This window comes from Ursus americanus, chromosome 23, assembly GCF_024610735.1.
Source record: "Ursus americanus isolate L20-20 chromosome 23, mUrsAme1.1.p, whole genome shotgun sequence".
Lineage (NCBI taxonomy): Eukaryota > Metazoa > Chordata > Mammalia > Carnivora > Ursidae > Ursus > Ursus americanus.
The window spans coordinates 43,686,865-43,709,018 of NC_142149.1; the positions used below are offsets into that span (position 1 = coordinate 43,686,865).

A 22,154-nucleotide genomic window follows, 5' to 3' on the forward strand; every position below is an offset into this window, starting at 1 on the left:
TCTAAATCAAAACTTCCCAGGTTAAAGCTTTCACACACTTACTGAAGAAGTGAAGAGGAGTGAAGAAAGAGATCCCTTAAAGTATCTGCTGTAGAAATTGCATCCTGAATGGACTTCGGAAGCAAAGACCATTTCTGAAATACATATGATTTCCACGCATCCACAGGCAGATCCATTCTACTTTAGGTCTATAAAATGAATAAGAAAATAAGGAATTCAGATTTCTACAAATGCCCAATTCTACAAAAAAATTAAGATTTCACTCAAGCAAACGTGAAGCAACAAAATCAATTCTTGCAGTCTTTTTCTGTAGTTTACATGCTGAGGATCCATTTTCTCTCACACCTGTTCACTGAACATCCTTTTATTCAGAAATATTTACTGAAGGCCTACTTCGTTCCACACACCACGCTTGCCTCTTAGACCTCCATCTTCCCAAGCTCCTCAAGTCAGAAACCTGAAACATTCCAGATTTTTCTCTTTCTCCCCCCAGCTACTAGTACATTAACAAATGTTTCCATCTCTTACAGAGTTCAGTTTTTTCTTTCAATCCCCATCTCATTTCTTTAGTTCAAGCCTCACCATCTCTTTCCGGTATCGTGGCTAGTCTCCAAGGCCTCAGTTCCCTACCCTACCCCCTAAATTCAATTCATCCTCCACATTGAGACAGATGTTGGCCCTCTGCCTTAATCAATGCTCCTCCAAGCATTTTGGGAATACAAATGTGACCCCTGGGCTCATTTTCTAATGCCCAAGTCTCACCTCTTCCTTTGTACCCTACTATCCTGAGCTCCTTAAAGCTATCTCCAGCTTGCCAGGCTATTCACCTCTCTAGTTTTTGCATAGGCCATCCGGGAGCATCCTTACTCTCACTTAGAGTACACCTCGCAAATCTGACACACCCTTCAAGACCAAGTTCAAATGGCACCCTCTCCAGGAAGCCTTCCCTGATTGTCCATCTGTGAGTGCAGCACACTTTGTGTTTCTCCTGAGGCCCAGATCATGTCTACCTGGAGTTAGGGCTACTCACTGCGGTAACTCCCTCGACAGACTATGCTCTCCTTTGAAGGCAGGGACCGGATCCTATTTACCTTCGGAGATTCCCACTGTGCCAAGCTCAGGATCTAGCAACGGCGGGAGCTCGGCTCTGCGTTGCTGAGGAATCGTTACTGCTTTGCCTACGGTTAGCAGCAGATTTATCAGGGAACAGCTCTAATTCTCTTCTGGGCTATCAGTCAGTCTGCAAGCCAAAGGCCCAGCCAGGTTTTTTTCCGAGAACCGTCTCGAAAACCTTCAGGCACTGGACCTCGAGCTGAGAGAAAGAGATCGCGTCATCCCTGGCGCGCCCCACAGCTCGGGCCCCGCCCTCAGGCGCAGTCGTCAGGTGACTAGGTCCTGAACCCGGGCTCCGGAAGGTCACGTGGGCTGCTCGCAGCGCCTAGGCCAATGCAGTGGCTGCTCCGTCCCTAAGCCCGCCCCTGTGCCTTGCGCATGTCAGAAGGCGGGGGTGATGCCTGCAGCTACTTGGCCCAATAGCTTTGGAGCGCGCGGGGCCCCGGGAGTGAAGCAGGGGTTGCGTAGGCGTCGGAGCGCGGGAGTTGGCGCGGCGCAGTCATGGTGGGCCGCCTGAGCGAGGGGGCCATTGCGGTGAGGAGACGCCTGCGGGCAGGCGGGCTGGAGTGGCGGTGGGCCCTGGGGTTGTGGGGGTGGAGAAGGGAGAGAGGAGCTGTAGGCGGTGGGGAGAGAACGCGGGAGAAGATGGGGGCGGGTACCGTCGGGTGACTCCCTAGAATTCTCACCCTCTCCTCGAAGAATTTTTACTGTCGTCTTTTAAACATGTTCATGTTTTTTCTACTTAAGAAAACGGAACAAAATTAACTCGATCGTCCCCCATCACCCTCCTGCGGCCACTCTCTGTCTCCTCCCCGTCCCGTATCCACAGCCAAACTTCTCTAGAGTTGTCTGTTTTCAGCTCACCTCCCGTTAACAGATTCCAATCCGTTGTTTCCTCGATCACTACAGAAAGAACCCTGGCAGAAGTTAGCGGTGCTTCCAGGTCGTTAAATCTAACAGACACTTTTCAGTTTTAACTTACCAGAGTTCTCAGCAGTGTTTAGGAGTTACTTCTTTCGAGCAGTTTTGAGCATTACTTCTTTCTGATAACACTCTCTTTTGACTTCTGTGGCTTGGCTTGGCTGGTCTTTCCTCGTTTTATTTGCCGGTCCCTCATTGTAAGTTTTTGTTTACTCAAGGTTGTGTTCTACCGCTTCCACTAAGACAGTCCCATTACCAACTATGTCAGTTGCTCACACATTTCTTTGTCCGGAGCCACCTTTAACTCTGAAAGATAAACCTCTGTAATATGTCTGCCTACCTGATAGCTCAAAGGCATTTTAAATTCAACATGTCCCAAAGCAAATCCGTTATTTTGCTAAATTTGGGCCTCTTGGTGTTCCCTATCTCGATGAATAGCACCATTTTCCTTTAAGCTATGCTAGCCAGAAATTGTGGAATCATTCTTCCTACAGACTTCCGTCACCTTAGATGTTCAGTCCATCACCAAATCCGGTGTTTTACCTCCACACATATCTCTTAAATCCATCTACTTCTCTTCTTCCACTCTGGCGCTATTGTTTCTTGCCTGGACCACTGACTTCCACCCAGCATAACCTCCCCCCCACCCCACACACCATTCCCATCATTGCATATTCCCACTTGTTCTCTCTTCCTTTCCAGCCTCGTTTTTTTTTTTTTAATTTTTAAAATTTTAATTCCAGTAGAGTTAACATACAGTGTTCTGTTAGTTTTGGGTGTACAATATAGTGATTCAACAATTCTCTACATTACTCAATGCTCATGAAAAGTGTATTCTTTAATCCCCTTCACCTATTTCCCCCATCCCCCCACCCACCGCCCCTCTGGTAACCATCAGTTTGTTCTCTGTAGTTAAGAGTCTGTTTCTTGGTTTGCCTCTCTCTTCCTTTTTTTCCTTTGCTCATTTGTTTTGTTTCTTAAATTCCACGTATGAATGAAATCATATGGGATTTGTCTCTCTCTGACTGACTTATTTCGCTTAGCATTATACTCTCTAGCTCTATCCATGTTGTTACAAATGGCAAGATTTCATTCTTTGTTATGGCTGAATAATATTCCATTGTATATATGTACCAAATCTTCTTTATCCACTCATCTATCAGTGGACACTTGGGCTGCTTCATAATTTGGCTATTATAAATAATGCTGCAATAAACATGTATCCTTTTTGAATTAGTGTTTTCATATTTTTGGGGTAACTACCTAACAGTGCAATTTAACTTTTTGAGAAACCTCCATACTCATTTTGTACCAGTTTGCATTCCCACCAGCAGTGCACAAGGGTTCCTTTTTCATGTCATCTTTGCCAACACTTGTTTTTTGTGTCGTTGGTTTTAGCCATTCTGGCAGGTGTAAAGTGATATCTCATTGTAGTTTTAATTTGCATTTCCGTGATGATGAGTCATGCTGAGCATTTTTTCATGTGTGTTGGCCATCTGTGTGTCTTTGGAGAAATGTCTGTTCATGTCTTCTGCCCATTTTTTAATTGAGTTATTTGTGTTTTGGGTGTTGAGTTGTAGTAGTTCTTTATATATTTTGGATACTAAGGCCTTACCAGATCTGTCGTTTGCAAATATCTTCTCCCATGTTGACTGTTTACTTTGCTGTGCAGAAGATTTTTATTTTGATGTAGTCCCAGTAGTTTATTTTTGCTTTTATTTCCCTTGCCTCAGGAGGCAGACAATTCTAGAAAGATGTGTCTATGGCTGATGTCAGAGAAATTACTGCCTCTGCTGTCTTCTAGGATTTTTATGGTTCAGGTCTCACATTTAGATCTTTAATCCATTTTGAGTTTGTGTTTGTGTATGCTGTAAGGAAGTGGCCCAGTTTCGTTCTTTTGCATGTTGCTGTCCAGTTTTTCCAAAACCATTTGTTGAAGAGACTTTTTCCATTGTATATTCTTTTCCTCTTTCATCGAAGATTAATTGACCATATAATTGTGGGTTTATATCTGGGTTTTCTGTTTTGTTCCATTGATCTGTGTGTCTGTTTTTGTGCCAGTACCATACTGTTTTGATGACTGTGGCTTTGTAATACAGCTTGAAGACTGGAATTGTGATGCCAATGGTTTTGTTTTTCTTTTTCAGGATTGCTTTGGCTACTTGAGGTCTTTTGTGGTTCCTTAGAAATTTTAGGATTATTCTAGTTCTGCGAAAAATGTTACTGGCATTTTGATAGGGATTGCATTAAATGTGTAGATTGTTTTGGGTAGTGTAGACATTTTAATATTTATTCCTCTAACCCACGAACATGGAATGTCTTTCCAATTTCTTTGTGTCTTTCTTTTTTCTTCCTTTTTTTTTTTTTTAATTTAAATTCCTGGTATATTCCATACTCTCGCACGTTCTTTTCCATCTGCCTGTATGGTTCTTCACTCTCCCCTCCCTGGCTAACAGTCTTCAAATCTCAGCTCAGTTAGTTCTTCAGAGAAGCCTTCCTTGACTCCCTTTATTTTGAGACCCTAATTCCTGCTTGTTCACTTATTAGCTGTGTGACTTTGGGCAAGATACTAAACTTTGCCTTTTCTCTTCTGAAAAATGCGTAAGGTTAGTGGGAGAATTAGATGAGCTATTACATTTAAAGTGCTTAGTCCATGCCTGGTACACAGTAAATGCTCAGTATATGTTATCTCTTATTAGTAATTGCGGGTGTAATTTTATACTTATTTGCTTTTTATTTGATTAATATTAGTTACTTTCTGTATTCCCCAGTGGATTGTAAATTCTCGAGGCCTGAAATTACATCTTTTTTTGCTCAGAATAGTCTCCTAAATACCTGGTCCAGGGATCAAGTCCCACATCAGGCTCCTTGCTGAGCGAGGAGCCTGCTTCTCCCTCTGCCTGCTGCTCCCCCCGCTTGTGCTCTCTCTCTCTCTTTTTTAAGAAAAGATGTTATTTATTTATGAGAGAGAGAGAGTGCATGGGTGAGCAGGGGGACGGGCAGAAGGAGAAAGAGACAAGCAGACTCCCCGCTGAGCTGGGAGCCTGATGATGCAGGGCTTGGTCCCAGGACCCTGAGATCACAACCTGAGCTGATATCAAGAGTCAGTCACTTAACCTACTGAGCCACCCAGGTGCCTCCCCACCCCCCCCCCCGCCCCGGTGCCTTCAAGACAAATTAGGAATTGTTCTTCACTTTTAGAAAGAATGATTATGGTGTTAATAATTTGATTGCTTAGTTTTTGCTGTATGCAAAATTTTGGAAATATTTCCAGTGTTAGATCAAGTATTACTTAAATTTTATTCATAAATGACAAAGACAATTTTTGTGTTTGTGGTGACAGTGTGGAGAACCTTTGCCAACTGTGATTATCATCAGCTAAAGCAAGTAGTATCATTTTAGTTCAAAAGACACAGGCCCAAAGGGTAAGCAACTAACATAAATAGTAGAGGCATTTGGGGCAAGAGCTAACATCATAAAAGAAGAGATTATGCATGGAGGTATTGTGGTAAATAAAATAAATAGTATTTGTATCTTAATTTATTGGGTAATATAAAGAAAGGGGAGGGGAACTAATATTTTTGCCTTTTCCAATGATCTATAATAGTCAGTACTTACAGTAACCCTGTAAGGTAGATTTTTATAATTATCTACATCTCACAGACGAAGAAATTAAAGTGCAGAGAAGTTAAATAATTTGTCAGTGGGGTGAAGATTTGAATGCATGTGCCCTATTACTTTCTGTTGCTTTGTATTTTTTAATTGAAGTATAATTGACATACAGTATTCTATTAGTTTCAGGTGTTCATCATAGTGATTTGGTATTTTTATACATTAGGAAATGATCCCCATGATAAATCTGGTTGCTGTCTGTTACCACACACAGTTATTACATTGTTACTAAATCCCTGTGTTGTGTATTACATCCCTATGACCCATTTATTTTATATCTGGAAGCCTGAAACCTTTTTTTTTTTTTTTTTAAGATTTTACTTATTTATTTGACAGAGAGTAAGAGCAGGGGAAGTGGAAGGCAGAGGGAGAGGGAGAAGTAGACTTCCCGCTGAGCAGGGAGCCCGATGTGGGGCTCAATCCCAGGACCCTGCCTGAGATCTCAACCTGAGCTGAAGGCAGACGCTTAACCAGCTGAGACACCCAGGTGTCCCAAGCCTGAATCTCTTAATCCTCTTCACACATTTCACCTGAACCCCCAGTCACTCCCCAGTCTTGTAACCAGTAATTTGTTTCCTCTATATATGAGTCTGTTTCTGTTTTGTTTTGCTTTGTGAATTCAACATGAAATCATATGTTATTTGTCTTCTCTGTCAGGCTTATTTCATTTAGCATAATACTGTCTGGATCCATGTATGTTGTCACAAGTGTCAAGATTTCATTCTTGTGGCTGGTAATACTCTTCTGTGTGTGTGTATGTGTGTGTGTGTGTGTGTCTTTATCCATTCATCTCTTTATGGACACTTAGGTTGCTTCTTTATCTTGGCTAGTATAAATAATGCTGCAGTGAACGTATGGGTGCATATATCTCTTTGAATAGGTGCTTTTGTTTCTTCATGTACGTACCCAGAAGTGGAATTGCTGGATCATATGGTAGTTTGATTTTTAATTTTTTTTAAAAGATTTTATTTATTTATTTGACAGAGACAGCCAGCGAGAGAGGGAACACAAGCATGGGGAGTGGGAGAGGAAGAAGCAGGCTCCTAGCGAGGAGCCTGATGTGGGGCTCGATCCCAGAACGCTGGGATCACGCCCTGAGCGGAAGGCAGACGCTTAAAGACTGCACCACCCAGGCGCCCCTGATTTTTAATTTTTTGAGGAGCCTCCATACTGTTTTCCATTGTGGCTGCACCAATTTATCTTCCTAACCAAATTGTACAAGGGTTCCCTTTCATCCACGTCTTTGCCAACACTTCATACTTTTTGTCTTTTTGATAATAGCCAATTTGAATGTGGTTTTGATTTGCATTTCCATGATGATTAGTGATGTTGAGGATCCTGTGTGTCTGTTGGCCATCTGTAGATCTTCTTTGGAGAAATGTCTGTTCTAAAGTCTTTTGCCCATTTTTTTAATTGGGTTTACTTTGTGTTTTTATAGGCAATGTTAATTAGGAAAATTTAAGGCAATTTTGTCTTAAGTGTACATATCATGTTGTATGTCCCAGAAGATTTAATTTTATAATCACTTTATGATGACACAAATTAAAAAGAATAATAAATTAATACATGCATGTGGTTTTAAAATCGAACAGAAAGGTGTTTTATGAAGTTACTGACTTTTTGCCCCATCCTACCCCAGTTCTGTTCCCTAGAAACTTAAAAAAAAAAAAATCACCTTTATTGAAATTCAGTGTGATTTACATGTAATAAAAACTATAACGTATATAATAAAAACTCATCAAGATGTGTTCAGTTTGGCCTGCCTGGGTGGCTCAGCCAGTTAAGTGGCTGCCTTCACCTCAGGTCATGATCCTAAGGTCCTGGGATCAAGTCCCACATCGGGCTCCTTGCTCAATGGGGGGCCTGCTTCTCCCTCTGTCTGCTGCCGCCCCTGCTTGTGCTCTCTCTCTCTCTCTGACAAATAAATAAATAAATAAATTGCTAAACTGTTTTCCAAAGTGTGAGAATTCTAGTTGCTCCATATCCTTGCCAACACTCAGTTTTGTCTGTCTTTTTAACTATACTAGTGAATGTGTAGTGGTATTTTCATCTACATTCATGAGTGGTATATAAGTCTGTAGTTTTTCTTTCTTAGAATGACTTTGTTTTTTCTATGAGGTAAACCTAATATCCTAAAAGGAGTTGGAAAGTGTTCTCTTCTATTTCCTGACATAGTTTATGGAAGATTGATATTTTTTTTGTCTTTACGTGTTAGATAAAATTTACCAGTAAAGCCATCTGGACTTAGTGTTATCTCTGTTGGAATATTTTAAATTATAAATTCAGCATAATAGTTACAAAGTTATAAATAGTTACAAAGTTACAACTATATATAGTTATAACTATATATAACTGTAATATCTATATTACTATTTAACTATATAGAGTTATAAGCATATACACACAGAGAGGAGTATTACTCAACCACAAAAAAGAATGAAATCTTGACACTTGTGACAACATAGATGGACCTAGACAGTATTATGCTAAATGAAATAAGCCTGACAGAGAAGACAAATAACATATGATTTCATGTTGAATCTATAAAACAAAACAGAAAGAGACTTTGTAACTATAGTTATAAAAGTTATAAATACATGGATATAGTGCTATCTAGATTCTCTACATTTTGTATGTCAGTTTTGATAATTTGTGTTTTTCAAGGGACTTACCCATTTAATTTAAGTTGTTTCATAAGGTTGTTCCTAATACTCCCTTATTATCTCGTGTATGTATAAATTAATATATATGTCATTTATTGTGATGCATTTTTCATTTTTTTTGCATTTTTCATTTTTTTTCGTTTTTTAAAGATTTTATTTATTTATTCGACAGAGATAGAGACAGCCAGCGAGAGAGGGAGCACAAGCAGGGGGAGTGGGAGAAGAAGAAGCAGGCTCATAGTGGAGGAGCCTGATGTGGGGCTCAATCCCATAACGCCAGGATCACACCCTGAGCCGAAGGCAGACGCTTAACCGCTGTGCCACACAGGCGCCCCTGCATTTTTCATTTCTGATATTGAGAATGTTTGTTTTCTTTTTCTTGATCAGATTAACTAGAGGTTTATCAATTTTTTAAATCTTTTCAAAGATCCAGCTTTTGGTTCAGTTTTTTCCTGTTGTTTATCCATTTTCTATTTTATTGATTTTTGCTCTTTTTATCGTTCCTTCCTTCTACATGCTTGAGTTTATTATTCTTTTTCTGGCTTCTTATGATGGAAACTTACATACTTGATTTGGGGCCTGTTTTCTTCTCTAAGCATTTAAAGCTTTAATTTTCCCTCTAAGCATTGCTCTAATGAATCCCATACATTTAGATAGATTGTATTTTCATTTTCATTCTGTTAATAATACTTTCTAATTTCTTTTGTGATTTCTTTTTCAACAGATGGGTTATTTAGAAGTTTATTGTTTACAGGGCGCCTGGCTTGATAGGTAGAGCACGCAACTCTTGATCTCTAGGTTCAAGCCCCAAGCTAGGTATAGAGATTACTGAAGGAAAAAAAAAGTTTACTGTTTAATTTCCAAGTATTTGGAAGTTTTCTAGATATCCTATTGTTAGGATTTTTAGTTTAATTCCAGCGTGGTCAAATAACATAGTCTCTGAATTCAGTCTTTTTTTTTTTTTTTTTAATTTTATTTATTTATTCGACAGAGATAGAGACAGCCAGCGAGAGAGGGAACACAAGCAGGGGGAGTGGGAGAGGAAGAAGCAGGCTCATAGCGGAGAGCCCGATGTGGGGCTCGATCCCATAACGCTGGGATCACGCCCTGAGCCGAAGGCAGACGCCCAACCGCTGTGCCACCCAGGCGCCCCCTGAATTCAGTCTTTTAACATTTATTGAGACTCATTTTATTTCCCAGCATATGGAATCTTGATGAAAATGTTCTAGGTGCACTTAAAAGACTGTGTATTCTGCAATTGTTAGATGATCTAATTGGGTCAAGTTGGTTGATAGTTTTATCTTTCATATTCTTCTACGTATTCTTTTGTCTATTTGCCCTATCATTACTGAAAGAAGAGTATTGAAACCACCAATTATAATAGTGGACTTGTCTATTTCTCCTTTTAATTCTGTAGGATTTTGCTTCATGTATTTTGAAACTTCGTTATTAGGTGCATACATTTATCATCGTGTCTTCTTCAGGAATCAACCCCATTATTGTGAAATGTCCTTTTTTACCACTGGTAATATTCCTTGTCCTGAAGCCTTCTTTGCCTGCCAGTAATGCTACGTCTTTTTCCAATGTTTCATTTTTAACCTGTCTCTTTATATTTGAAGTGCATTTATTGTAGACAGCAAATAGTTGGATCTTAAGACAATTTCTGCCTTTTAATTGGAGTACTTGAACCATTTACACTTAATATAGTTACATGTTTGGGTTTAAGTTTTTCGTTTCGCTACTTGTCCCATCTGTTTGTTGTTGTTTAGCTTTTCCTGACTTCTGGATTATTTGAGTATTTTTTATGATTTGAATTTATTTCCACTATATATTTATTAGCTGTACTCTTTGCTTTACTTTTTCAAGGATTGCTGTAGAGCACTTCATCTTAGTTTGGACTACTATTACAAAATAGACTGGGTAGTGCAAACAACAGATTTAGTTTTCATAGAGGCTGGGAAATCTGAGATTGAGGTGCCAGCAGATTCAGTTCTGGGTGAGGGCTGTGTTCCTGGCTTGCAGCTTCCGTCTCACTATGTCCTCACATGACCTCGTCTTTGTCTGTGGGAAGAGAGAGCTCTGGTGTCTCCTCCTCTTCGAAGGGCAATAATTCTGACATGGGGTCTTCACCCTCATGATGTCTTTAAAACTAAGTACGTCCAAAGGCTCCCATCACACTGGGGGTTAGGGCTTCAACGTATGAATTGGGGGAGGGGAGACACAAATATTTAGTCTAAAACACAGTGGTTCTCTCTTTTTTTTTTTTATTAAGTATGGTGGATACACAACATTATCTTAGTTTCAGGTGTACAACACAGCGATTGGACAACTCTGTATGTTATGCTATACTCAACATCAAACATTTTGATCTTAGAATATTCTTTTTTTTATTTAAAAGTAAGTTTATTTATTTATTTATTTATTTTAGAGAGAGACAGAGAGAGAGCAAGTGCACGCTAGAGCAGGGCGAGGGATGAAGGGAGAGAGTCCCAGGCAGACTCCGTGCCCAGTGCCCTGTGTCCCCAAGCCTGACACGGGCCTGATCTCATGACTTGAGCCAAAAATCAAGAGCTTGACAGATTGAGCCACCCAGACACCCTGATCTTAGAGCACTCTTAAAAATCATTACCCCTGGGCACCTGGATAGCTCAGTTGATAAACGTCTGCCTTTGGCTCAGGTCATGATCCTAGGGTCCTGGGATCAAGCCCCACATCGGGCTCCCTGATCAGAGGGGAGCCTGCTTCTCCCTCTCCCACTCCCCCTGATGGTGTTCCTTCTCTTGCTGTGTTTCTCTCTGTCCAATAAATAAATAAAATCTTAAAAAAAAAAAAATCATTACCCCTTTACCCCTAAGAACTTTTTTTGTGAGATATCTACCTTACCATATTTGAAATTATAACTGAGATATTTTAAAAATATTTATACATTTAAGATAATAGTAACTTCTGCTAACAATGAATAACATGTTTTGTGAAAAATAGCTATATATTTCAAAACAAATAGAAAATTGATATTGTTTTACATTTTTGCACATTGCTTTAGCATCTGGCTTTAGATGAAGCTAGATTTTTGTATCAGCTTCTACATTTGGTATATTGATATTTTTGGGGGGGTGATCTGTAAGAAGGAAATCTGGCCTCAGGTATGTAGTTGGAAAAAGAGGGAGTATTTTAATATTTCAGGCTTCTTTTTTTATCCTTGTGGTATTGTAATATAATTAGGGACTTATATTTAGTCTTGGGGTGTCTGGGTGGCATAGTTTGTTAAGCATCTGACTCTTGGTTTCAGCTCAGGTCATAATCTTAGGGTCCTGGGATCGAGCCCATGTCCAGCTCTGCACTCAGTGCAGAGTCTGCTTGAGATTCTCTCTCCCTCTCCCCCTCCCACTCATGCTCATGCTCACTCGCTCACTCTCTCTCTCTCAAATAAATAATCTTCAAAAAAAAACAAAGGTTGGAACTTTCAACCCTAAACTCCCTCCTGCCCTGCCACTGTCCCCCAGAGAGTCAGGAGATTGATCTAGTCACCAATGGCCAGTGATTTAATCAATCATGCCTATGTAATGGGACCTTCGGAAAACCCCTAAACAGCGGGGATCCGAGAGCTTCCCAGTTGGTGAACGCATCTACATGCCACGAGGGTCATGTACTCCAAACTCCACACAGGGACAGAAATTCCTATGCTCAGTACCCTTCTAGACCTTGCCCTATGTACCTCTTCATCTGGTAGTTCATTTGTATCCTTTATAATATCTTTTATAATAAACCGGGAAAATGTTTCCCTGAGTTCTTTGAGCCTGAGGAGGGGGTCATAGGAACCTCCCATTTGTAGGCAAGTAAAGCAGAAGTGTGGGCATCCTGAGGACCCACTGCCTTAGGTTGGTATCTGAAGTAAGCAAGGGATGGTCTTGTGGGACTGAGTCTAACCTATGGGGTCTACACTAACTCCAGGTAGTGTCAGAATTGACTTGTAGGACTTGAAATGACTTGTAGGACACCCACTTGGTATCTGCCGAGAATTGTTTCATGTGGAAAACCCACACATATGGTGTCAGAAATGGTTGTGAATAGACAAAGTTTTTCTCTAATACTCTGTCAAAACTCAACAAATTGTCGTTTTTTAAAGGTTAGTTGGAATGTGAGATCAGTCTGTCTTGGGGCACCTGAGTGGCTCAGTTCGTTAAGTTCTGCCTTCAGCTCAGGTCATGATCCCAGGGATCTAGCCCTGTGGTGGGCTCTCTGATCAGCAGGGAGTCTCCTTCTCTCTCTCCCTCTGCCCCTCCCCTTCCTCGTGCTCGCTATCTCTCCCTCGCTGTCTCTCAGATTAATTAAAAAAAAAAAAAAAGGATTGGTCTGTCTTGCATTTTGAATGGCTCTTTTTTGCCTATGCATTATTTATGATGTCATGCATTGGTCATTTGGAAGATGCTGGCTCATTGCATTATGCAGATCTTCGAAATATTGATGTTTCATTATATAACAAAAATTCATACTTATTAATCTCACTAATTTAATCAGAAAAGTTTGAGAAGCTGTAAAGCTCATCGTTGGGTGAATAAGTTTTCAAAAGTTCTGATTTTCACTAAAAAACCCTTGTATAATTGGCAGTAACTGTCATTTTCCTTGAAAACAGGTTCACCTTATTTTTTTTCTTTTAAGATTTTATTTATTTATTCAACAGACAGAGACAGCCAGCGAGAGAGGGAACACAAGCAGGGGGAGTGGGAGAGGAAGAAGCAGGCTCATAGCGGAAGAGCCTGATGTGGGGCTCGATCCCATAATGCCGAGATCACGCCCTGAGCCGAAGGCAGATGCTTAACCGCTGTGCCACCCAGGCGCCCCAGGTTCACCTTATTTTTGAGAAAATATTTACCAAATTCTGAAGTTTGAGTAACTAGTTTGTCATTTGGCCTTGCAAGTCAAAATGGTGTTCTGTGAAAAAACAGTTGTTTCAACTCACAACTCAACTGTACAAGTGCTTTTCCTCGGGGTGACAGCCATTACTCCAGTGTGCAGCAAAAGTACTTTTTGCCTACTTCCCATACTGTTTCACAGAGTATTTTAAAATTTCTTTAAAGAATATTGAGTTGTAGGGCACATGGGTGGTGCAGTTGGTTAAGCGTCTGACTCTTGGTTTTGGCTCAGGTCCTGATCTCAGGGTCATGAGATCAAGCCCTGCTTTGTGCTCCTCACTCAGCTTGGAATCTGCTTGACAACATTCTCCCTCTCCCCCTCCCACTTGTGCATGCATGCCTGCCCACGCTCTCCCTCTCTCTCAAATAAATAAATAAATCTTAAAAAAGAATATTGAGTTGTTTTGGCAGACTGTTAATTTACTTGCAAATCCCCCGATCCCTCAGAGACTGGAATGGGTCTAAAATAGCTTTTACGTTGGTCTAGTTTAATTCTCTTTCTAAAGCATGCCCTTTCTGGGGTCTCTACTGAATGCAGCAGATGTTTATTGAGTTTTCTGTCCTCTGGCTACAGAGAACTCATCTGTATTCTAGCCTGTGTGAGCTCCACTGATTTTTCAGTTTATAGCTCTCTAATACTTACTCTTTGCCTGAACTTGTAGAATCTCCTTCTGTGTATGCCCAACTTAGAATTCAGCCAGAGACTCAAGGGAACCCCTGTGTAGCTTACTGAAGCTCTTTTCTCTGTGTAGCTCCTTCATCTCTGGTACTCTGCATCCATCATATCCAGCTAACTCACCTCCCTGAACTCTGATCTGTGCTCAGTAGTGCTACTACGTTCTTCTTGGGTTCCCTTGTCCATGCTGTGGTCTAAAAGTGCCTCTGCAGAAAGCCAGGATGAGCATAGGGTTCCGCTCATTTCAATGATCACAGTCTTGCTGTACCTGTTGTCCTGTATTTGAAAACAGTTTATATATTTTTGTCCAATTTTTTTAGTTGGTGGTTGGAAGAGCTGGTACCATTTATTTCAGCATGGGCAAAAGCAGAGGCCAGAGAATCAGTCTTCACTGCTGTTAGTTTTTCTGATGGTTACCTTTATTTTTTTTTAAGATTTATTATTTATTTGAGAGAGAGAGAGAATGCACAAAAGTGGGGAGGAGGATCAGAGAGAGAGGGAAACCTAAGCAGACTCTGTGCTGAGCAAGAAGCCCAATGCAGGACCTGATCCCAAGACCCCAAGATCATGACCCGAGCCCCGAGCAGAAACCAAGAGCCAGATGCTTAACAGACTGTGCTATCCAGGCACCCCCTGATGGTTACCTTTAAATGATGGCTTTTCAAACATTAACTAAAAGCCTGATTGATAATCTGGTGTGCGTTTTTTAGATATTTGGGGGGTGAGCAGAGGGAGAGGCAAAGGAAGAGAACCTTAATGTGGAGCCTGACGCAGGGCTCCAACTCACAACCCTGAGATCATGACCTGAGCCAAAATCAAGAGTCAGATGCTTAACTGACTGAGCCACCCAGGTGCCCCTTTTTTAGATATTATTTTCATAATTCCTAATAGAGTCATGAGATTTAAAATTCAAAAGGTGTAAAAAGGATTCAGTGTGAGGTCTGCCTCCCACATGTGGCCTCCACTCATCAGTTCTCCCACAAGAGGCAACCAGTATTATATAAACATCTTTTTAAGGCTGCATAATACTTCACTAATTCTCTAATAAGGAGCACTGTAGTCAAATTGATGCGCTGTTCTGAATAATGAGTACGTATGCGATGCCTGTATTTTGGATGTAGTAAGTGTATCTTTGTTGGTAAGCATGTATCCCGCTTTTATGATTTTATGGTTTGTCCATAGTGATAAAACTTAAACTGGATTTTCAAATGATAAGCTCCAAAAAGGCTCTTTAATAATGTTATGTGTCGTTTATTCCAAATACCAAACTGTAAAAATATGTCAGATTTTGGTCATGATTTGAATGTATATCTCATTCTGTTTTTACTTTTTCAGGCCATAATGCAACAGGGAGATACATCCATAAAACCCATTCTCCAAGTCATTGTGAGTACCTATGACTGTTTTATGTCAAACATTTTAAAAACATTTATGTAATTACAAATCACATTTGATGAAGCACACACAGATTCGTCCACTTTAGGAAATTCTCACCTTCATCCCACCCCCCAAAAAATAGGCCAGTCTTCTTGTAACCCTAAGAGAGAAACCAGACCTTTTTTATTTTTTTTAAATATTATGCTAGCCAGAGTTAACTTTGGGGGTTCAGATTTGAGGCTTTGCCTTTCCGTTCTTTCCACAATTGATGGATACTGTAGTGTTACTGACTGTTTCTACTGCCTCCTTACTATTCTTCCTGCCCTGAGGTTTGTCTTGCTCAAATCTGCCTTACATGAGCCTGCAATGAATGTATGTGCTTAAAATTCTTCATTAACCCTGTCATTCATTTAAGGGATCTCAAATTTTAGTGGGAATTTAAAAAATGCATAGAAGCAGCACCCTGGATCATATCTGCAGATTCTGAGTCAGTAGGCCTAATGATCTCCCTGTTACTCCCAGACTCGCTGCCACTCATCTTAAAGCTCTGTATATGTATTTCACTTTTTTTGGAGAGCTGCTTCTGATTTCCTTCAAGTTGTGATAAATGTCTTCGCTGTGGCCCCGTGTCATGTGCATAACTCTCCTATGTCTCTTTGCCTCTGTCTCCACCTCATTTGTAAGCCCCTTCAGGGCAAGGGTTTTTTGTTTTTTTTTTTTTTTTTTTCCATTTTGTATTTTTAGCATGTTTTCTGTGTAGCGCCTTGCATATGTTAGGTGCCTTGTCATATCTTTTTATTTTTTTTATTTTTTTTAAAGATTTTATTTATTTATTTGACAGAGATAGAGACAGCCAGTGAGAGAGGGAACACAAGCAGGGGGAGTGGGAGAGGAAGAAGCAGGCTCATAACGGAGGAGCCTGATGTGGAACTCGATCCCAGAACGCTGGGATCACGCCCTGAGCTGAAGGCAGACGCTTAACCGCTGTGCCACCCAGGCGCCCCTGTCATATCTTTTTAAAAATCAATTTTCAATCAAATTTGAGTTGAGAGAGAAAGAAGAGTATTGAAACTCATTTTATTCTCATCTGTGTTGTGTTTAATAATGTTAATAGGGAGAGGTTGGTGGGAAAATCATGAAATCCAATTTTCTTTTGCTTAGATTTGGGAGTCAAGAGAATGGGCAAGCAGTTCAGTGTTTGTTGAACTAATGGCAAACCCACTCTTCTGCTACTTAAGCTTACTTATCCCTGGGGACTGGGAAGACAACCTGGCTAACAAGTCAAATTTTCTATCCTAGAACATCCGTCCCATTATCACAGGGAATAGTCCGCCCCGTTATCGACTGCTTATGAGTGATGGATTGAACACTCTATCCTGTAAGTATGATGTATAAATCTAGGATTTGTATTTAAATAATAAAAGAACACCCAGCACTTTGATGGCAATAATTTGGGGCATTTCAGAAGTGTACATTTGCTTGGCTGTGCACTTCATTCAGACAGAATTACGGCTGGCAGGGAGCATTCTAACAATAGACTGGATCCAGTGGAAAGCTGCCACTTTGGCTTAATTAATTTTCTCTAACTGGTGCTCTGTTTTCTTTGATTAATTTCCCTCAGGATGGTATTGACATTTAGTGAATATAATGGGTTAGCTGTCCTATACTTGCCTTTTTGGGGATTTATTTCTATGTCGGAAACTTTACAAGGGAGAAAGAGAATTTGCAGAATATTGCTTGCTGTCTCTAGTCACAAGGTGAAGAACATAGAAAAGACTTTTTAAGTCTTTGTCATGAAACCTGAATGATGGAAAAAATTATTTTGGGCACTTTAAGAAATACGTTTCAAAGTACCATCAGATGTTTAATGCACAGTAAATTATATTGTTTTTCACTGTGCAGAATCTGAGTGGTTTTAATTTCAGGAACATATTCAAGGCATTGTTTTCCTTTGCTAGTCCAGGTGTGATCAGCTTTCAGGTTGTCATGACTGAAATGTGGGGACTAAAGTAATCTCTGTGCTTTTCAGCTTTCATGTTGGCAACACAGTTGAACCCTCTCGTTGAGGAAGAACAATTGTCTAGCAACTGTATTTGCCAGATTAACCGATTCATTGTTAACACTCTGAAAGATGGACGGTATGTGGTGTTTTTCTTTGTTTTGGGGGGTTTTCTTTGGTTTTATTGTGTTGTAGAGTGGGGACTAATTTTTCCACAGAGAAATCTGTTGGATGCCAAAATTCATTTAGGAATCAAAAACAATGAGCTTTCAGCTAAGAGTTCGCAGCTATTGAGATTTGAACTCGGGTGACTAAAACGTGGCACCAAAGGAAGGGAAATATGGAAGCAAATTGGAAATTTCAAAGCAGGAGATTAAAGCAGAATGGAGAACTTTTCTTTCTAATCTCTTCAGAAGCACTGATTTTAGGATTCTCTTTTGAAGTATCTGTTAATGAAAAGGGGTAACTTATAAGAGCAAAAATGATGTAATTAATTATGTAATGCTGGCCCTTTTTTCCAATCTTGAATCTTTCATGGTAAATACTTTATTCAGCCAATATAGAGTATGCTGAGTCCTGACAGATGCTACACGCTAGAGGTGTAGTGGTGAGCAGCAGTATTACTCCTGGGTAACTGTTGCTAAAATAGGACTTTGTTGGGGAGAGGCTTTTAAGTTTTTTATTTCCAGTCACAGAACACATGGGAAACAAATACAGCAAGCGTTCTCATCTTCATACGGGTATGTTGATGTATGTTACAGCATTATCTGTATGGTTTGCTTTGTATTTGTTTGCTGTATCGTTGTCCTTTTAACTTTCGGCTTCTGTATTCTTAACCTTGATTGTCTTTTATAAACAGCATATGATTTTAGAAATCAACTTGAGATTTAGTTGGTGAGTTTATTCTGCTTAATTTATTATTGATTTTTTTTCTAATTTTTGTATTTTTACCATGTTTTTGCTTTATTTTTTCTTGCCTTGGATTGATTGAGTTTTTCCTTAATTTTTTTTTCCTCTACAGTTTGAAATATATTTTATTTTTGCTGTGTTTATTTGTTTTTGTTTTGTTTTGCGGATATTCTCACATTTTAAAAAATCCGTATGTGAATTAACAGATATTCTAAAATAGGTTTGTATTTTTACCATCCTCTCAAATAATGCAAAGGTCTCAAAATGTCTGTGTTTAGTGTTTTAAGTCAGCTTTGTTTTTATTTCCTTGAATTAGTATGGTCTCTATATAGACAGCCATTACTTAGACTTACCCATACTTTGTTAGTTTCCTTTTGTCTCCTTCATTACACTCCTTCTTTTTTAGTTCAGTTCTCATTTTCCTGAAGAATATCTTTTAGCAGCTTTTACAGGGAAAGTTTGAATGATAAAAATCTGTCATCTAAAAATGTGTGTTTCATTCTCAGTTAAATGAGTTTAATTAGGTGTAGAATTCTAGGTTGGCAGCTACTTAGTTCTCTATATCATATAGTAGGATCTTCACCCTGATAGAATTTTGTGTTCTTGTCATTGTGTTTTGTAAAACAACTTTTATTATACAAGTAATATATACATAAATTATAAAACTCAAATGGGGGTTGGCTCAGTCGGTAGAGTATGCAACTCTTCATCTTGGGATTGTGAGTTCTAGCCCCACATTGGGTGTGGAGCCTACTTAAACAAAAAGAAGGGATGCCTGGGATCAAGTCCCACAGTGGGCTCCTTGCTCAGCGGGGAGCCTGCTTCTCCCTCTTCCTTTTTCTCCCTCTGCCTGCCCCTCCCCCTGCTTGTGCTCACTCGCTCTCATTCTGTGTCTGGCAAATAAATAAATGAAATCTTAAAAAATTAAAATTAAAAAAAAACCTCACATACACAAAAATAACTGTAATTCCACTGCCTACAAATAACTATTCTTAAAAATTTTGTTTTTATCCTTCCAGAATTTTTCTATAAATGTAAGTACTTATAAATTTGTATTTTCCTTAAAAAATTCATAATATGTTTTGTTTTAAAGATTTTATTTATTTATTGGACAGAGAGAGACACAGCGAGAGAGGGAACACCAGCGGGGGAGTGGGAGAGGAAGAAGCAGGCTTCCCGCTGAGCAGGGAGCCCCATGCAGGGCTCGATCTGAGAACCCTGGGATCATGACCTGAGCCGAAGGCAGACACTTAATGACTGAGCACCCCAGGTGCCTCTTATTTATTTATTTGAGAAAGAGAGCATGAGGGGGGAAGGGTCAGAGAGAGAAGCAGACTCCCTGCCAAGCAGGGAGCCCGATGTGGGACTCGGTCCTGGGACTCCAGGATCATGATCTGAGCCAAAGGCAGTCACCTAACCAACTGAGCCACCTAGGCGCCCCCATAATATGGTTTTATAATATTTTTTTTTATAGTGGTCATTTTTACATGTCCCTAGATAAACCTCTCTCTATATATATATTTTTTTTTCTTTTTTTTTTTAAAGATTTTATTTATTTGTCAGCACAAGCTGGGGGCAGGGGGCGGTTGAAGCAGGCAGAGTAGGCAGAGGAAGGAGCAGGGATCCCGATGCAGGACTTGATCCCATGACCCTGGGATCATGACCCGAGCCAAAGGCAGATGCTTAACCAACTGAGCCACCCAGGCATCCCCTCTATGTCATATATTACTTAGTATGTCATTGTATAGATTTACCATAATTTAGTTAACATTAATAGCACTTCACTATTTAAAATTTTTCACCAGTGCTTCTTAGAATATATTTGTAGCTCTTTGTATATTCAAATTTTTAGAGAATATGAATATTTTAGTAAAATGACACACAGAGTCATTGAGTCAAGCAATGCAGTGAAAGGTACAAAGAAGGAAAAAATTGTCTAAAATTCATACAACCCAGAAATAAACATATTATGATTTAGTGAGCACCATTCCAGATATCTCACAGTGTGTATTTATCAATAATTGGTGGGTAGATAGAAATACTTTTGATAGTGGAATGACAGTATATGTATTGTTACTCTCTCTCTTCCTTCCTGAATAATTTAGTCAACAGCCATTAGGTGGGGCCAAGCAAGGTAGATGTTTACAAGGGACAGATGGTGGTGGCCATGGTGATGGCTTGGAACCAGGTGTTAGTCCAAAGTGTGGAAGGTATCTTTGTGGGCTGGACAGGGGGTTGGGAGAGCAGGTAAGGAGAGCACACATGGGGAGAGGTTGGCTGTAGCCCAGAACGGGTTGTCAGAGCCTGAGTAGGGTAAGGCAGGAATCTGTGTGGTTGTTGGATCCTGAGCAAAGGAGGAAGGCATCTGGGGGTGTGGGGATCCAAGACAGCAGCAGGTTGTTGGAGGAGACGAGGGTGCTTGTTTGTAATAGGGTGGTTGTGGTCTTAGAACTACGTTTGGAATTAGAGCATTTGGAGGAGAATGTCCGTGTGTGTAGCAGTTGCAGGTGGTGACAGGAGGTTGGTTACCTATGAGGGGAATTGATCTGATAATAAATATGTTGAAGGCTATGGGAGCTGGCCAAGGGAGAAATCTGTGATTCTGGATTAGACTTGAAGGATTCAGAGTGAATTCAAGGTTTTTGATAGACAGATAGATTTAGATGTAAACATTTAGTTTGAGGTTTTAAAAATATTTTTTATTGGGGTCCCTGGGTGGCTCAGCCAGTTGAGTGTCTAACTCTTGATCTCAGCTCAGGTGTTGATCTCAGGGTTGTGAGTTTGGGCCCTCAGTTGGGCTCCATGCTGGGTGTGGAGCTAAATAAATAGTTCTCTTTTTTATTATATCTTATTTTAACTCAATTTATTTAAACTAAATACAAAAATAGTTCTCCCATTTCTCCCACCTCCTACTCCTTGCCTTTAACAACCACCAGTGTGTTTATTCTCTGTACCTGTGAGGTTGTTATTTATTTCCACATATAAGAGAGATCATAGGGTAATTGCCCTTCTCTGTCTGACTTAGCGTAATGCCCTGGAAGTCCATCCATGTTTTCACAAATGGCAAGACTCCATTCTTTTTTATGGCTGAATAATATTCTGTGTGTGTGTGTGTGTGTGTGTGTGTGTGTGTGTGTGTGTGTGTGAGAGAGAGAGAGAGAGAGAGAGAGAGAGAGAATTTCTTTTTTTAAAGATTTTATTTATTAGAGAGAGAGCGTGCCATGAGTGGGGGGGAGGGGCTGAGGGAGAGGGAGAAGCTGACTCCCAGCTGAGCAGGGAGTCCCACTCTGGGCTCAATACCAGGACCCAGGATCATGACCTGAGCTGAAGGCAGACGCTCAACCAACTGAGCCACCCAGGTGCCCTGTGTCACAATTTGTTTATCCATTTATCTATTGGTGGACACTTAGGTTGTTTCCATGTGTTGACTCTTGTAAATAGTGCTGCAGTGAACATGGGGGTGCATATATCTTTTTGAGTTAGTACTTTTATTTTCTTTGGATAAATACCCAGAAGTGGAATTGCTGGATCTTACGGTGGTTTGATTTTTAATTTTTTGAGGAATCTCCATACTGTTTTCCACAGTGGCTACACCAATTTACATTTTCACCAGCAGTGCACTGGCGTTCCTTTTTCTCCATATCCTTGCTAACATGTGTTATTTCTAGTCTTTTGAATAATAGCCATTCTAACAGATTTGAAGTGGTATCTCATTGTGGTTTTGATTTGCATTTCCCTGAGTCGTGATCTAGAGTATCTTTTCATCCACCTGTTGGCTAGCTGTATATCTTCTTTGGAAAAATGTGTTCAGATCTGGTTGGCGTATGCATATACATATATTGTGTGGTGTGTGTGTGCGTATGTGTGTATTCCCTAGATCTGCCTACTGAGAGGGCTTTGGATGAGCAACA

The 22,154-nt window shown here is 40.1% G+C and overlaps 2 protein-coding genes across 6 annotated transcripts in view; one reads left to right on the forward strand and one right to left on the reverse strand.

Annotated features, from left to right (window-relative positions):
- Positions 1-1,369, reverse strand: part of SMYD4 (SET and MYND domain containing 4) — a 48,485-nt gene extending 47,116 nt beyond the window's left edge. The window contains exons 1-2 of the mRNA XM_045773270.2: positions 1,092-1,369; positions 43-188 (exon numbers count right to left, since the gene is read on the reverse strand). Coding sequence (XP_045629226.2) covers positions 43-176 — 134 coding nt within the window. The 5' untranslated portion in view covers positions 177-188; positions 1,092-1,369. The remainder of the gene's footprint in view (positions 1-42; positions 189-1,091) is intronic.
- A 118-nt stretch (positions 1,370-1,487) lies between these two features.
- RPA1 (replication protein A1) overlaps positions 1,488-22,154 on the forward strand; it is a 63,799-nt gene continuing 43,132 nt past the window's right edge. For 2 of the 5 annotated variants that reach the window (XM_045773260.2, XM_045773262.2), the window contains exons 1-4: positions 1,489-1,647; positions 15,294-15,344; positions 16,635-16,713; positions 17,365-17,473. In XM_045773260.2, the coding sequence (XP_045629216.2) occupies positions 1,615-1,647; positions 15,294-15,344; positions 16,635-16,713; positions 17,365-17,473 (272 nt within the window). In that variant the 5' untranslated portion in view covers positions 1,489-1,614. Of the gene's footprint in view, positions 1,648-15,293; positions 15,345-16,634; positions 16,714-17,364; positions 17,474-18,023; positions 18,075-22,154 lie in introns of all 5 variants that reach the window. The other 3 variants (XM_045773259.2, XM_087854677.1, XM_045773261.2) reach the window with 3 other exon arrangements.